The sequence below is a fragment of the Halichondria panicea genome, chromosome 5 (assembly GCF_963675165.1).
Source record: "Halichondria panicea chromosome 5, odHalPani1.1, whole genome shotgun sequence".
NCBI classification, from domain to species: domain Eukaryota; kingdom Metazoa; phylum Porifera; class Demospongiae; order Suberitida; family Halichondriidae; genus Halichondria; species Halichondria panicea.
The window spans coordinates 464,124-478,178 of NC_087381.1; the positions used below are offsets into that span (position 1 = coordinate 464,124).

The window sequence follows — 14,055 nt, forward strand, 5'->3', positions numbered from 1 at the left end:
ATGGATGGGCTCCATGGTAATAGAGTGAGCATGAGCATGACTTGACACTAAGGGTGGCTTGATGACTAGAATCAAAGACACATGTCTTCCTACATGCAGGTTCGATTTTGCTTGCTTTTATTCGTAAACGATGCTTTGTTGAGAAATATAATTTTGCCATGATAGTGGCAACTTACAAGAATGTCGCATAACAGTTTATGGATGCATTATCTGTTTGCAATCTGACATTGACATCATACCCTATAGTAGGACCTAGCATTGCAGATACTAAATGAACAAATGTACAACTATAGTCAAGATTGGGGGGGGAGGGGCCACCCTGGCCGTCCCTGTTCCTACTCCACAGCTAAGAGCTACAGTTAGTTTTGCAATTGGACAATCAGAACAGATTAAAATATTTTAGCAAAAATTAAGATGTTGAAATTACAATTTGATTTTACTCAGCTTCTTTCCTTTTACGTAGGTTGCCACCAGTAGCCAGTGTAGAGCTCATGTATAATAAAGGAGGGTGCTCCAGATGACCTCTGACCCCCACGCTCGTCTAAACAATAGAATAGACTTAGTAATTGAAAAGATAAGATGTAATGGTCAGACCAAATACACAACAACATCACTTAGAAACCTTGTAACGTGGGAATGATTGAATAAGAGATTACTGTATAAATTGTGTACTTTAGTAGAGCATCAATTTCATACACATGTACAGCACAAAGATGGGCTCGAATGTGAAGTTCACTGTATTTGCGCTACTGACAATCACACTATACGGAGGTCTATCCTTTGCTGTGTGGAATCTACATACCCAAAGTGCTAGTGTAAAGACTGAAGTCACTGAATTGCGAAGTCTAAAGTCTGAGAATGCAAACCTACAGAACCAAATCTCTGAATTGCGAGGCTTTGTCGGAGCTAATCCAAACCCCCACTCGAGTGATGAAGCCACGGTGATGGACACACTAAAGCGACTAACTCGACAATCCAGCTCCTCTCAAAGTGCTACTGATCTACTTGCTGATGCTCTGGCAGAACTAATTGAAAAGAAACTCTACACTATAATGGACTGTGCTAGAGATGACGCTGATAATTCAACTGACTGTTCGCTCAAGCCAGGCCCAAAGGGGGACAAGGGATGCCTGGGTAATCAAGGTAAAGAAGGCCCTCAGGGAATGAACGGAGAGCCTGGGGTCGAAGGACACATTGGCTACCCTGGTCATACAGGAGAGTTGGGTCCAATGGGTCCTATCGGCGATTCCGGCCCAATGGGGCACCGAGGGATTAAAGGAGATATAGGCGAGATCGGTCAACGAGGTGAAGCGGGGGTTAAAGGTGAACAAGGTTCGAAAGGACATTATGGTTTCCCTGGACACAAAGGCAAGAGTGGCGGGCCGGGTGCCAAGGGGGTTAAAGGAGATCGAGGCTTTGGAGGCAATAATGGACAAAAGGGAGAGAAAGGAATGACGGGGGTTCAAGGTCCACCGGGACCTATTACCACTATTCCGTCTGAGGCGTGTGGTGGTCCTGGATGGAGGAAGGTGGCATTTATTGACATGACTGATACTAGCCAAGACTGCCCTCAAGGACTAAACCTGACTGGCTACTCAAAACGATCATGTGGTGCAACACATACAAACAAACAGGCGTGTTCATCGTCACCTTTCCTATTGGTGGGGGTCAATACAGTCGAGTGTGTGGGAGAGCTAAGGCTTATCACTATGGGGACCTGGGGTCCTTCAGTGGGTACAATCGTGACTCTCGTGGTATCAATGAACAGTACGTTGATGGACTAAGCTTCACTCATGGAACACCCAGGACACACATTTGGACATTTGCAGCTGGTACATATCAAGAACTCGGTAGTTATATATTCGCGTACAATAGTATCTATCGCTGTCCTTGTAACCCACGCAACACCAACGGCTCCCCTCCTTTTGTTGGCAATGACTATTTCTGTGAGAGTGGTGTAAGCTCTTATTCTGCACGTGAATCTAACTCATTTTATCCTGATAATCCACTTTGGGATGGTCAGGGGTGTATCCATGGCAACCCGTGCTGTTCGTTGAACAACCCCCCGTGGTTTAGGAAAAAACTACCAACCCTCACAACTGATGATATTGAAATGAGACTATGCTTAACTAATGTTGCACCTGGTTCTAACATTGCTCTTGAACAAATGGAACTATACGTCTACTGATGAACTAGAAACACTGAACATTGATCTGACTCTGTTAGACTGATTTACATACTATTATTGTGATATTACTGTATTACTAAATGTTTTGCAAGCGAAGTGATCTAAATCAACTGAAAATTTGTTCTAACTTGCGTTCAGACATATGATGTCATACAAGTATTCTGATGTCACAAGTACTGGTATAATTATGTAGGTATTTGTTATCTTATTTTTGCACTCCAAATAGAATAATTATGTTTGCAAAACATTGCAGTAAATGCGGTAGTATTTAGATTAATTGTTCATGTACCTGTAGGTAACCGAGGTCGTCTGATGCTTGACCCCGGTAGCGCTGTCCATCACCCACACCTCTCCCCGAGGAGCTGAGGGGTCAAAGGGCAACGTTTGTAGTCCAGTGCCCAGGAAATTTAGCCACACCCACTTCCTGTGCAGGGAGATGGGTCGGCAAAACAGTATTACCATAATCACAGATGTATCTACTGAATACAGTCGAGTAATGCCCGTACATCAAACTATCCCTACAATGTGTATGCAAGTGACAGAGTACATTGACAAAATTTATGTACTTTCCTGCAGCTCCAGTGGTAGAATTATAGTTATAGCCTTCGCTTTCGTTACAATAATTAATTTGATGAATTTTGGCTAATCACAAAACTTGTATCTAAGCAGATCATCGGAAAGGTAATTCTGAGAGCTACAATTAGTTTTGAAATTGGACAATCTGAACACAAATTACAGGCTCTCAATAGTAGCTATCAAAACGGGTGAAATTTTGAGGCAAGCTAAGCCTTTGTTTTTGTTAATGCCAGCTAGTACACTCACCTTCAGCAGTAGAGCGTTGCAAGCTCTTCTCAATGCCAGTCTTAATCCTCTTGGGATTTGTCACGAGGAGGTCATCGCCACAATCTGTATATCCGTACTAGCCGTAAACTCCGCCCAGTTGTCTAACCTCTGACGGCTTGTCTGTGCAAAAATAGAAAATAAGAATACATTCAGTAATTGAGGTAAAAGTAATAATTATGATGGTCAGAAACCAAAAGCACCACAACCACTTAGAAACCTTGTAACGTGTGGGAATAGGATACTGTATAAATTGTGTACTTTAGTAGAGCATCAACTCGAACTGAGCTACACATGTACAGCACAAAGATGGGCTCGAATGTGAAGTTCACTGTATTTGCACTACTGACAATCACACTGTACGGAGGTCTATCCTTTGCTGTGTGGAATCTACATACCCAAACTGTGAGTCTAAAGTATGAGAATGCTAACCTACAGAACCAAATCAATAAAAAGCAAGATATTGTCGGAGCTAATCCAAACCCCCACTCGAGTGATGAAGCCACGGTGATGGACACACTAAAGCGACTAACTCGACAATCCGGCTCCTCTCAAAGTGCTACTGATCTACTTGCTGATGCTCTGGCAGAACTAATTGAAAAGAAACTCTACACTATAATGGACTGTGCTAGAGATGATGCTGATAATTTAACTGACTGTTCGCTCAAGCCAGGCCCAAAGGGGGACAAGGGATGCCTGGGTGATCAAGGTAAAGAAGGCCCTCAGGGAATGAACGGAGAGCCTGGGGTCAAAGGACACATCGGCTACCCTGGTCATAAAGGGGAGGTGGGTCCAAAGGGTCCTATCGGCGATCCTGGCCCAATGGGGCACCAAGGGGTTAAAGGAGATATGGGCGAGATCGGTCACGAAGGTGAGGCTGGGGTTAAAGGCGAGCAAGGTATGAAAGGAAATTATGGTTTCCCTGGACACAAAGGCGAGAGTGGCGGGCCAGGTGCCAATGGGGTTAAGGGAGATCGAGGCTTTGGAGGCAATAATGGACGAAAGGGAGAGAAAGGAATGGCGGGTGATCCAGGTCCACCGGGACCTATTCCCACTATTCCCTCTGAGGTGTGTGGTGGTCTTGGATGGAGGAAGGTGGTATTCATTGATTTGACTGATACTGGCCAAAACTGCCCTCAAGGACTAAACCTGACTGGCTACTCAAAACGATCATGTGGTCGAACACATACAGGTCAAAGAAATTGTTCATCAGTCACCTTTCCTGTTGGTGGGGGTCAATACAGTCGAGTGTGTGGGAGAGCTAAGGCTTATCACTATGGGCTCCTGCATTCCTTTTATGGGTATCACCATGAATCACATGATATCAATGCACAGTACGTTACTGGACTAAGCTTCACTCATGGAACACCCAGGACACACATTTGGACATTTGCAGCTGGTTACTATCAAGCAAACAGCAGTGATACTTTCTTCGATCCTGAATATAGAGATATTCACTGTCCTTGTAACCCAGGTAACACCTACGGCTACCCTCCTTTTGTTGGTAATGACTATTTCTGTGAGAGTGGCGTAGGCTCTCGTTCTACACTTGGATATAACACATTTTACCCTGATGATCCACTCTGGGATGGTCAGGGCTGTATCCATGGAAACCCGTGCTGCTCATTGAACAAACCACCGTGGTTTAGCAAAACACTACCAACCCCCACAACTGATAATATTGAAATGAGACTATGTATGAGTGGTGATGAAACGCTTGCTAACATTGCTCTTGAGCAAATGGAACTATACGTCTACTGATGAACTAGAGACACTGAACATTGATCTGACTCTGTTAGCTACTTAATATCCTAGATTGCTTTACACCGTATCCGTATAGCGGGTTATTTCGTATGGGGAAATTTTCATATTATTTTTCATACTTATTGTAGAGCAAAAAGAAAAATATTCTACCCCAATACTGAGTTGTAAGCATGAAGTGATCCCTATTAAACGTATAAATGTAGGTTGTTGCTTCTTAATCTATTTATTCATGTCAACAGCCGAGGGTTAGCACTTCAGTGCTCTAGTCCATATTGTAGAGCATCGTACGAAAAGAAGAACTACGCAATTATTCTACCGCACTAGGTTCAATGTCACTATCTGAGCTGTACGAATTTAGTATATGAAATATTTAATTGGGCAGTTCATACAAAAATTTGCACCAACAAAATTTACCCGCTATACGGTATCATTATTGTGACAGTCGTTGGTACATTGCCCACACACACACACACACCTTGACAGTTATCTGGTGGGAGGATTGGAGGAGCACAGTTTCCTCCAGCTAGTCGACGACCAGCTCAGCTGTTGTAGCCATGGAAACAGGCAGGTCTACGGTCATCTTGTCACAACCTGCAGTCTCGCTCCACATCTGTGACAGTGTGTGTGGTGTGGGCGGGGGATAGAGTTATAGTCGCATGGAACTAAAATTAAAGTACGGTCCAAGTACAATGACATAATTATAATAGGGAGTATCCCAGTATGTACTATGTACGTTTGTGGAGTGTGAAGAGTGTGTATAATGAGGGTACACATTACCCCCCCCCCCCGGACAGAAACAACACTTGACGACCATCCCTACTCAAGTTGGTGTTGGGGAATCCTTGGAATGGCTTCGAGTAGCCAGTCTTAATGGAGGACACTTTTAAATCATCTCTTGGAAATCCATGGCAGCCAGGTCGAGAATAGGTGGGTGGCTGGTGTGGTAACTCCCCCTCTAGAGACCGCTGATTCAACAGCTATTAGCTACAAAAAGGGGTGGGGCTGGTCTGCAGCTAACACTCAGATCTGTTCACACTCACCAAAAGCAAGCTAGCTACTAGTAACTGTATATACAAGAGCTCCATGCAAACATTTCCATCTATAATTATACCAAAATTAAGCAATAACAATAATCATAATTCATAAATCAATCTCAAGAGATCAGACTAAACAAAACTACAAACTAAGAATTTTGAGCTAGTTCACAATAATAATTATACTATACTGACAACGTTAAAGCGGTTTCACATAAGAATAATTATACGGCAACCATATAAATATGACGTGTACATGCAGTATAATGAGACCTCTTTACATGTACAATGTCATGTGATAATTACGTTGGGAAAAACAAATTTGAAAGCTATACAGCTGCTCCAGCTGCTCCAGCTGACCTCTGACAGCTGTCTGCAAAAATAGAAACTAAGAATACATTTAGTATTTGAGGTAAAAGATAATTTGATGGTCAGAAACCAAAAGCACCACAACCACTTAGAAACCTTGTAACCTGTGGAGTAATTGAATTGTGTACTTTAGTCAGTGCATTCTTCAAACTGAGAGCTACACATGTACAGCATAAAGATGGGCTCGAATGTGAAGATTATCAGTATATCAGTGGCAGCGTTTGTGCTACTGACAATCACACTATACGGAGGTCTATCCTTTGCTGTGTGGAATCTACATACCCAAAGTGTGAGTCTAAAGTATGAGAATGCTAACCTACAGAACCAAATCTCTGAATTGCGAGGCTTTATCGGAGCTAATCCAAACCCCCACTCGAGTGATGAAGCCACGGTGATGGACACACTAAAGCGACTAACTCGACAATCCGGCTCCTCTCAAAGTGCTACTGATCTACTTGCTGATGCTTTGGCAGAACTAATTGAAAAGAAACTCTACACTATAATGGACTGTGCTAGAGATGACGCTGATAATTTAACCGACTGTTCGCTCAAGCCAGGCCCAAAGGGGGACAAGGGATGCCTGGGTGATCAAGGTAAAGAAGGTCCTCAGGGAATGAACGGAGAGCCTGGGGTCAAAGGACACATCGGCTACCCTGGTCATAAAGGGGAAGTGGGTCCAAAGGGTCCTATCGGCAATCCTGGCCCAATGGGGCACCGAGGGGTTAAAGGAGATATGGGCGAGATCGGTCAACGAGGTGAGGCGGGGGTTAAAGGCGAGCGAGGTTTTAAAGGACATTATGGTTTCCCTGGACACAAAGGCGAGAGTGGCGGGCCGGGTGCCAAGGGGGTTAAAGGAGATCGAGGCTTTGGAGGCAATAATGGACGAAAGGGAGAGAAAGGAATGACGGGGGTGCAAGGTCCACCGGGATCTATTCCAACTACTATTCCCTCTGAGGCGTGTGGTGGTCTTGGATGGAGGAAGGTGGCATTCATTGATATGACTGATACTAGCCAAAACTGCCCTCAAGGACTAACACTGACTGGCTACTCAAAACGATCATGTGGTCGGACACATACAAATGCATGGGCCTGTTCATCAGTCACCTTTCCTGTTGGTGGGGGTCAATACAGTCGAGTGTGTGGGAGAGCTAAGGCTTATCAGTGGGGTGAAATGAATTCCTTTTTGGGGTACCATAGACATTCACGTGGTATCAATGCACAATACGTTGCTGGACTAAGCTTCACTCATGGAACACCCAGGACACATATTTGGTCATTCGCAGCTGGTTTATATCAAGGAATCAGTGGTACCAACTATGGAATCCATCGCTGTCCTTGTAACCCAGGCAACACTGCCAGCCCCCCTCCTTATGTTGGTAATGACTATTTCTGTGAGAGTGGCGTAAGCTCTAATTCAGCACGTGGAGGTCGCCTTTACCCTGCTGATCCACTCTGGGATGGTCAAGGCTGTATCCATGGTAACCAGTGCTGTTCATTGAACAACCCACCGTGGTTTTTTAAAACACTACCAACCCCCACAACTGATGATATTGAAATGAGATTATGCTTGACTAATGCAGCATCAATTTCTAACATTGCTCTTGAACAAATGGAACTATACGTCTACTGATGAACTAGAGACACTGAAAATCGATCTGACTCTGTTAGCTACTAGATTTACAGAATTATTGTGACATTTTTAGTTTTATATAGAGTGATTACTGTATTAATACAATGTTTTGCAAGCGAAAATCTTTGCAATTGAGTTAAATTATATACCTGAAATGTGTTGACAATTTGCGTTCTAACTTTTGCGATAATTATGGCAATGATCATGATGTCATACAAGCTAGTTCCAGAGGTATTTACAATCCTTACTTTTTGCGAAGCCTTTAGTACTCGCAAAGTTTGGTGCTCGCAAAACAATAAGTATACGGTTATACTTAATTGTTCACCTATAGTAACAGAGGTCATCTGATGCTTGACCCCGGTAGCGCTGTCCATCACCCACACCTCCCCCGACACACACAGCCGAGGAGCTAAGGGGTTATTAAAGGGGCACGCTTGTAGTACAGTGCCCCAGGAAACTCAGCCACACCCACTTCCTGTACAGAGGAGGGGGTGGTTACTAGAACAGTATTACCACAATATCTACTGAATATATGCAGCCGAGTCATGTCAGTACATCAACCATCGTACTGTGTATATATAATTATTAGTCCTAAGCAAGTTTATTGATCAATGGATGACTTCATGAACAGAATGAACTAAGCATTGTGTGTGTATAGGCAGACATGCAGTGGAGACTGAATACATCGGATACCTGTACGTTGTTTGTGTGTGTATATATAACAATATTCCTAGGTCATTCCATCCCAGGGTATAGGTGTAGACATGCAGTGGAGACTGAATACATTGGATACCTGTAGCTATAATATAAGTCTTTAATTTGACAATTTGAACACAAATTACGGGCTCTCAAAGATAGCTACCACAACGGCAGATAGCATTTGCTTTTGAATAATCACAAAACTTGTATCTAATTATAAGGTAGTTCTGAGAGCTATTGAATGCATAATTAGTCGTGAAATTGGACGTTCTGAACACAAATTACGGGCTTTCTTTGTTTTGTTATAATATAGTACACTCACCTTCAGCAGTAGAGCGTTGCAAGCTTACTTCTCAATGCCAGTCTTAATCCTCCTCTTAGGATTTGTCACGAGGACGTCAATCTGTATATCTGTACTAGCCGTAAACTCCGCCCAGTTGTCTGAACTCTGACGGCTTGTCTGTGCAAAAATAGAAATAGAATACATTTAAAAGGTAATTTGATGGTCAGAAACCAAAAGCACCACAACCACTGAAACCTTGTAACGTGTGGGAATAGGTTACTGTATAAATTGTGTACTTTAGTAGAGCAGCAACTTTGAACTGAGCTACACATGTACAGCACAAAGATGGGCTCGAATGTGAAGTTCACTGTATTTGCGCTACTGACAATCACACTATACAGAGGTCTATTCTTTGCTGTGTGGAATCTACATAACCAAAGTATAGCCCAAAGTGTGAGTCTAAAGGATGAGAATCGGAACCAAAACAATGAATTGCGAAGTCTAAAATCTGAGAATGCAAACCTACAGAATCAAATCTCTGAATTGCGAGGCTTTGTCGGAGCTAATCCAAACTCCCACACGAGTGATGAAGCCATGGTGATGGACACACTAAAGCGACTAACTCGACAATCCGGCTCCTCTCAAAGTGTGGTCGGACACATACAAATAGTATAGATTGTTCATCAGTCACCTTTCCTGTTGGTGGGGATCAATACAGTCGAGTGTGTGGGAGAGCTAAGGCTTATCACTATGGGTGGCTATATTCCTTTCTTGGGTATCACCAGTCACGTGGTATCAATGCACAGTACGTTGATGGACTAAGCTTCACTCATGGAACACCCAGGACACACATTTGGACATTTGCAGCTGGATTATATCAAGGAATTAGTGGTGATACTAACTATAGAAACTATCGTTGCCCTTGTAACCCAGGCAACACCTACACCTCCCCTCCTTTTGTTGGTAATGACTATTTCTGTGAGAGTGGCGTAAGCTCTCGTTCTGCAGTTGGACGTAACATATTTTACCCTGATGATCCACTCTGGGATGGTCAGGGCTGTATCCATGGCAACCCATGCTGTTCGTTGAACAAACCACCGTGGTTTACCAAAACACTACCAACCCCCACAACTGATGATATTGAAATGAGAATGTGCATATGGCAAATTGCAGTAGCTGGTAACATAGCTCTTGAACAAATGGAACTATACGTCTACTGATGATCGAACTAGAGACACTGAACATTGATCTGACTCTGTTAGCTACTAGATTTACATACCGTATCCGTAGGGTTATTTTCATATGGAGAAATGTTCATATTGTAGAGCATTATACAAAGAAAAAAATTATTATTCTACCGCAATAGGTTTTACGTCACTATCATGAGCTGTACGAATATTTAGAATATGAAGTATTTAATTGCAAAGTTCATACGAAAATTTGCACCAACAAAAATTACTCGTCATACCATATTATTGTGACAGTCGTTGGTACATTGCCCACCCCCCCACACACCCACACCCACACACCTCGAGAGTTGTCTGGTGAATGGACAACAAGGTGCTGCTCTGTTGTAGCCATGGCAACAGGCAGGTCTACAGTCATCTTGTCACAATCTTCAGAGCCTCGCTCCACATCTCTAACAGTGTGGTGTGTGGGCGGGGGATAGGGTTATAGTCTCGTACACTGGAACTGAATAATTATACATATAATAAATTATACTGTCAAGGTCACAGTTGAAGATAGCGAATGGCTGGTCTCGAGGCTAGGTCACAGTACACAGACATAGGGAGTATCCCAGTGTGCATGTACATACGTGTGTGTGTGTGTGTGTGTGAAGAGTGTATATAGTGAGGGTACACATTACCCCCCCTGGCCTCACCATCGCCATGATAGGGTAGAGAGTGGCTGTACAGGGACCCCCCGGACAGAAACAACACTTGACGACTGTCCCTACTCAAGTTGATGGTGTTGGGGAGTCACTTGGAATGGCCTCGAGTAGCCAGTCTTAATGGAGGAAAGGTTTGGTTTGAATCATCTCTTGTGTCTTGGAAATCCATGGCATGGCAGCTGTGGCTGAATGTGGTAACGCCCCCTCTAGAGAAACGCCGAGCAGCAGTTATTAGTACAAAGAGGGGTGGGGCTGGTCTGCAGCTAAAATTAATTTTGTTTTATCACCAAGCTAGTTACTGTACATAGGGAGCTCTATGCAAACATTTCCATCCACCAAAATTACTTATAATTAATGACAATAATTCATTGCTCAATACAATCTCGAGGTCAGATCTCACAAATTACACAAAACTACAAACTAAAGAATTTCGAGCTAGTTGACAATACTACTGATAACGTTTCATTAATTGTTCATCTTTACGATAGAGGATTGCGGAATTTCTCTCCAGCGAACTTTGCACCCTTCCCCAGTTCCTCCTCGATCCTCAGTAACTGATTGTACTTGGCCAGTCTCTCCGAGCGACACGGAGCACCTGAGTGAGAGGGCGGGGGTGGGCATCTTATGGAGTACAGAGATACCAATAAACCACACACACAATGTCAAATCTCAAATATGCGTAAGAAAAATGCTGAATAATATAGTTTTATTACATCGGGGTCATGCTACGTGGGAATGGGAAACCTCAAGCACAAAACCAATTGGAATTGTACCCAGGCATTATAGTCAAAATATGTAGTATACGTGTGTGCGTGTGTGTGCGTGTGAGCATGTGTGTGTGTGTGTGTGTGTGTGTGTGTGTGTGTGTGTGTGTGTGTGTGTGTGTGTGTGTGAGCATGTGGGTGTGTGTGTGTGAGCATGTGGGTGTGTCAGGCCTACCAGTTTTGATTTGTCCAGTACAGAGACCTACTACGAGGTCAGCAATGAACGTGTCCTCTGTCTCTCCACTGCGATGTGACACCATGACACCCCACCCATTACCCTGGGCCATACGACACGCCTCAATGGACTCAGTCACACTCCCAATCTGGTTCACCTGTACGGAAATATTGAATTTCCAATTAAAAGCGTAGTTCATAAAATAAATTGTAGTGGCAAAAGCAGCTGAGCCTTTGCTTTTGTTCAAATCGACGAAATCACAAAACTTGCATCTAAGCACACCATTGGAAAGGTAATTTTGAGAGCTATTGAATGCATCAATTAGTTTTGAAATTGGACAATCTGAACACAAATTACGAGCTCTCAAAGATAACTACCAAAACGGCTGAAATTTTGAGGCAAGTTAACTTTGTTTTGTTAATGCCAACTCACCTTCAGCAGTAGAGCGTTGCAAGCTTTCTTCTCAATCCCAGTCTTAATCCTCTTGGGATTTGTCACGAGGAGGTCATCACCCACAATCTGTATATCCGTACTAGCCGTAAACTCCGTCCAGTTGTCCCAGTCATCTTGATCAAAGCAATCCTCGATCGTCACAATCGGATAATTGTCAATAAACTCGTGATAGAGAGATCCAAGTTCTTTGCCAGTCAGCCATTTTGATGGGTCAGAGGCAGGGTTCTTGAAGTCTAGGTCGTACTTCCCATCCTTGTAGAACTCAGAGGCCGCTGTATCCATGCCGATTTGTATCTGTGTGGGCGGATAAGAATTTAAAGAATTCGCTCTATGACCATTTTAATTTGCTAAACAAACTGCACAAACACACAAGTACCTGTATGTACACATAAGTGTACAGTCTACATTAATTTTAAATTATAGCCCCTTGGCGATTGGGGAACACTCAACAATCTCAGCATAAATAGCGGAACATCTCTAGAGTTGTATAAATACTTCATGATCCTGTTATGGAGACAGTCGGACTGGAGCTAGAGATCAATTATTGATTTTCTTAGCTCAAGCTATTTAGTTTAGTGCCGCATAACATTTTATAAATGCATTAAATTCTCTTACCACAAAATATGCACTGTCATAATAGCGGACATGTCACCTTGCCAGTGTAGCCGGCCTTAGCAATGGCTTCTTTGAGCAGCTCCAGTCCTTCCCTGTTCTCTTGTATATTGGGAGCAAAGCCGCCCTCGGCCCCAACGTTGGTGGCATCCTGGCCATACTTATTCTTAATGACCCCCTTGAGAGTGTGGTACACCTCAGACCCCATACGCAGTGCCTCACGGAACGAGGACGCCCCTGGGGGAGGTAACCACATCAAAGGGGTAGTGATACATGCCCCCTGGGGGGTACAATACATGCATGGGGGGAGGCCATACAAACATGTAAGTACTGTATGCAAGTAAAACGAAGTGACAACATGGAGACTTGAATGAAACTATTAACTTGATTGAGAGATGCTGAAAAGATTGACTATTATAGTTTATAATAAGTTAGTCGTTATTATTTCAGCTACCTAACATAATTATAATTTTGTCTAGTGTATTATTATAGCTCGGGAGTTTTTACAGTTAATACAGCTAGTGTAAGAAACCTACAGAAACACCTACACCTTACCAGTGGGAAGTATCATGAACTCCTGCATGGCCAGCTTATTCCCGGCATGGCTGCCTCCGTTAATCACATTGAAAGCAGGGCAAGGTAGAATCACTTCTTTATTTCCAGCTAGGTCTGCAATGTGGCGATACAGAGGTACACCTTTGTGAGCAGCTCCAGCCTTGCACACAGCCAAGGACACACCAAGAATCGCGTTAGCTCCAAGTTTACTCTTATTCTCAGTTCCGTCAAGATCAAGCATGATTTTATCGACTGCTGTCTGTTGTGTCACGTCTATGTTATTGGAGATCAGAGCAGGTCCAATAATCGAATTAACGTTGTCGACGGCTTTTAAGACGCCTTTTCCGAGGAATCGTTTTGGATCTTTGTCTCTCAATTCGAGAGCTTCGTAGATCCCGGTTGATGCGCCTGAAGGTACGGCAGCACGGAAGACTCCCTTGGAGGTGGTTAGTTCTACCTCTACAGTGGGGTTGCCACGGCTGTGTGTGTGGAGTGTGGGTGGTGTGTGTGTGTGTGGGTGGTGTGTGTGTGGGTGGTGTGTGTGTGGAGTGTGGGTGGAGTGCAGCTAGCAACTATTATTATATAATACAATTTATCACTTATTTCGTATTTTACCTGTCCAAGATTTCTCTGGCATGGACTTTGGAGACTCCTGACATCTTGATAGTCTAGTAGGGAACGGCTGAGGCTTGGTTAATTGGCTGCAACTGTCTCGGTTAGCTTGCAAACTGCAAATTAGTACGCTGCCCCTGCAATGCTCTGTACGTATGTACTTAGGATATGAGGTACAAAGGTCAG

The 14,055-nt window shown here is 43.5% G+C and overlaps 3 protein-coding genes across 3 annotated transcripts; 2 read left to right on the forward strand and 1 right to left on the reverse strand.

The window, feature by feature from the left end:
* The first annotated feature begins 690 nt into the window (after positions 1–690).
* LOC135336339 (uncharacterized) lies at positions 691–4,947 on the forward strand. Its single transcript, XM_064532101.1, has 2 exons — positions 691–1,778; positions 3,281–4,947. The coding sequence occupies exons 1-2, from the start codon at positions 699–701 to the stop codon at positions 4,787–4,789; spliced, it is 2,589 nt and encodes an 862-aa protein (XP_064388171.1). The 5' UTR covers positions 691–698; the 3' UTR covers positions 4,790–4,947.
* Positions 4,948–6,279: 1,332 nt separating this feature from the next.
* On the forward strand, positions 6,280–10,119 carry LOC135336340 (uncharacterized). Its single transcript, XM_064532102.1, has 2 exons — positions 6,280–7,824; positions 9,400–10,119. The coding sequence occupies exons 1-2, from the start codon at positions 6,359–6,361 to the stop codon at positions 10,025–10,027; spliced, it is 2,094 nt and encodes a 697-aa protein (XP_064388172.1). The 5' UTR covers positions 6,280–6,358; the 3' UTR covers positions 10,028–10,119.
* Positions 10,120–11,062: 943 nt separating this feature from the next.
* LOC135336534 (gamma-enolase-like) lies at positions 11,063–14,053 on the reverse strand. Its single transcript, XM_064532380.1, has 6 exons — positions 13,873–14,053; positions 13,258–13,736; positions 12,743–12,939; positions 12,070–12,384; positions 11,638–11,794; positions 11,063–11,293 (listed from the first exon to the last, which is right to left on the reverse strand). Exons 1-6 carry the CDS (start codon positions 13,914–13,916, stop codon positions 11,178–11,180), a joined length of 1,308 nt encoding a protein of 435 aa, XP_064388450.1. The 5' UTR covers positions 13,917–14,053; the 3' UTR covers positions 11,063–11,177.
* Positions 14,054–14,055: the final 2 nt, after the last annotated feature.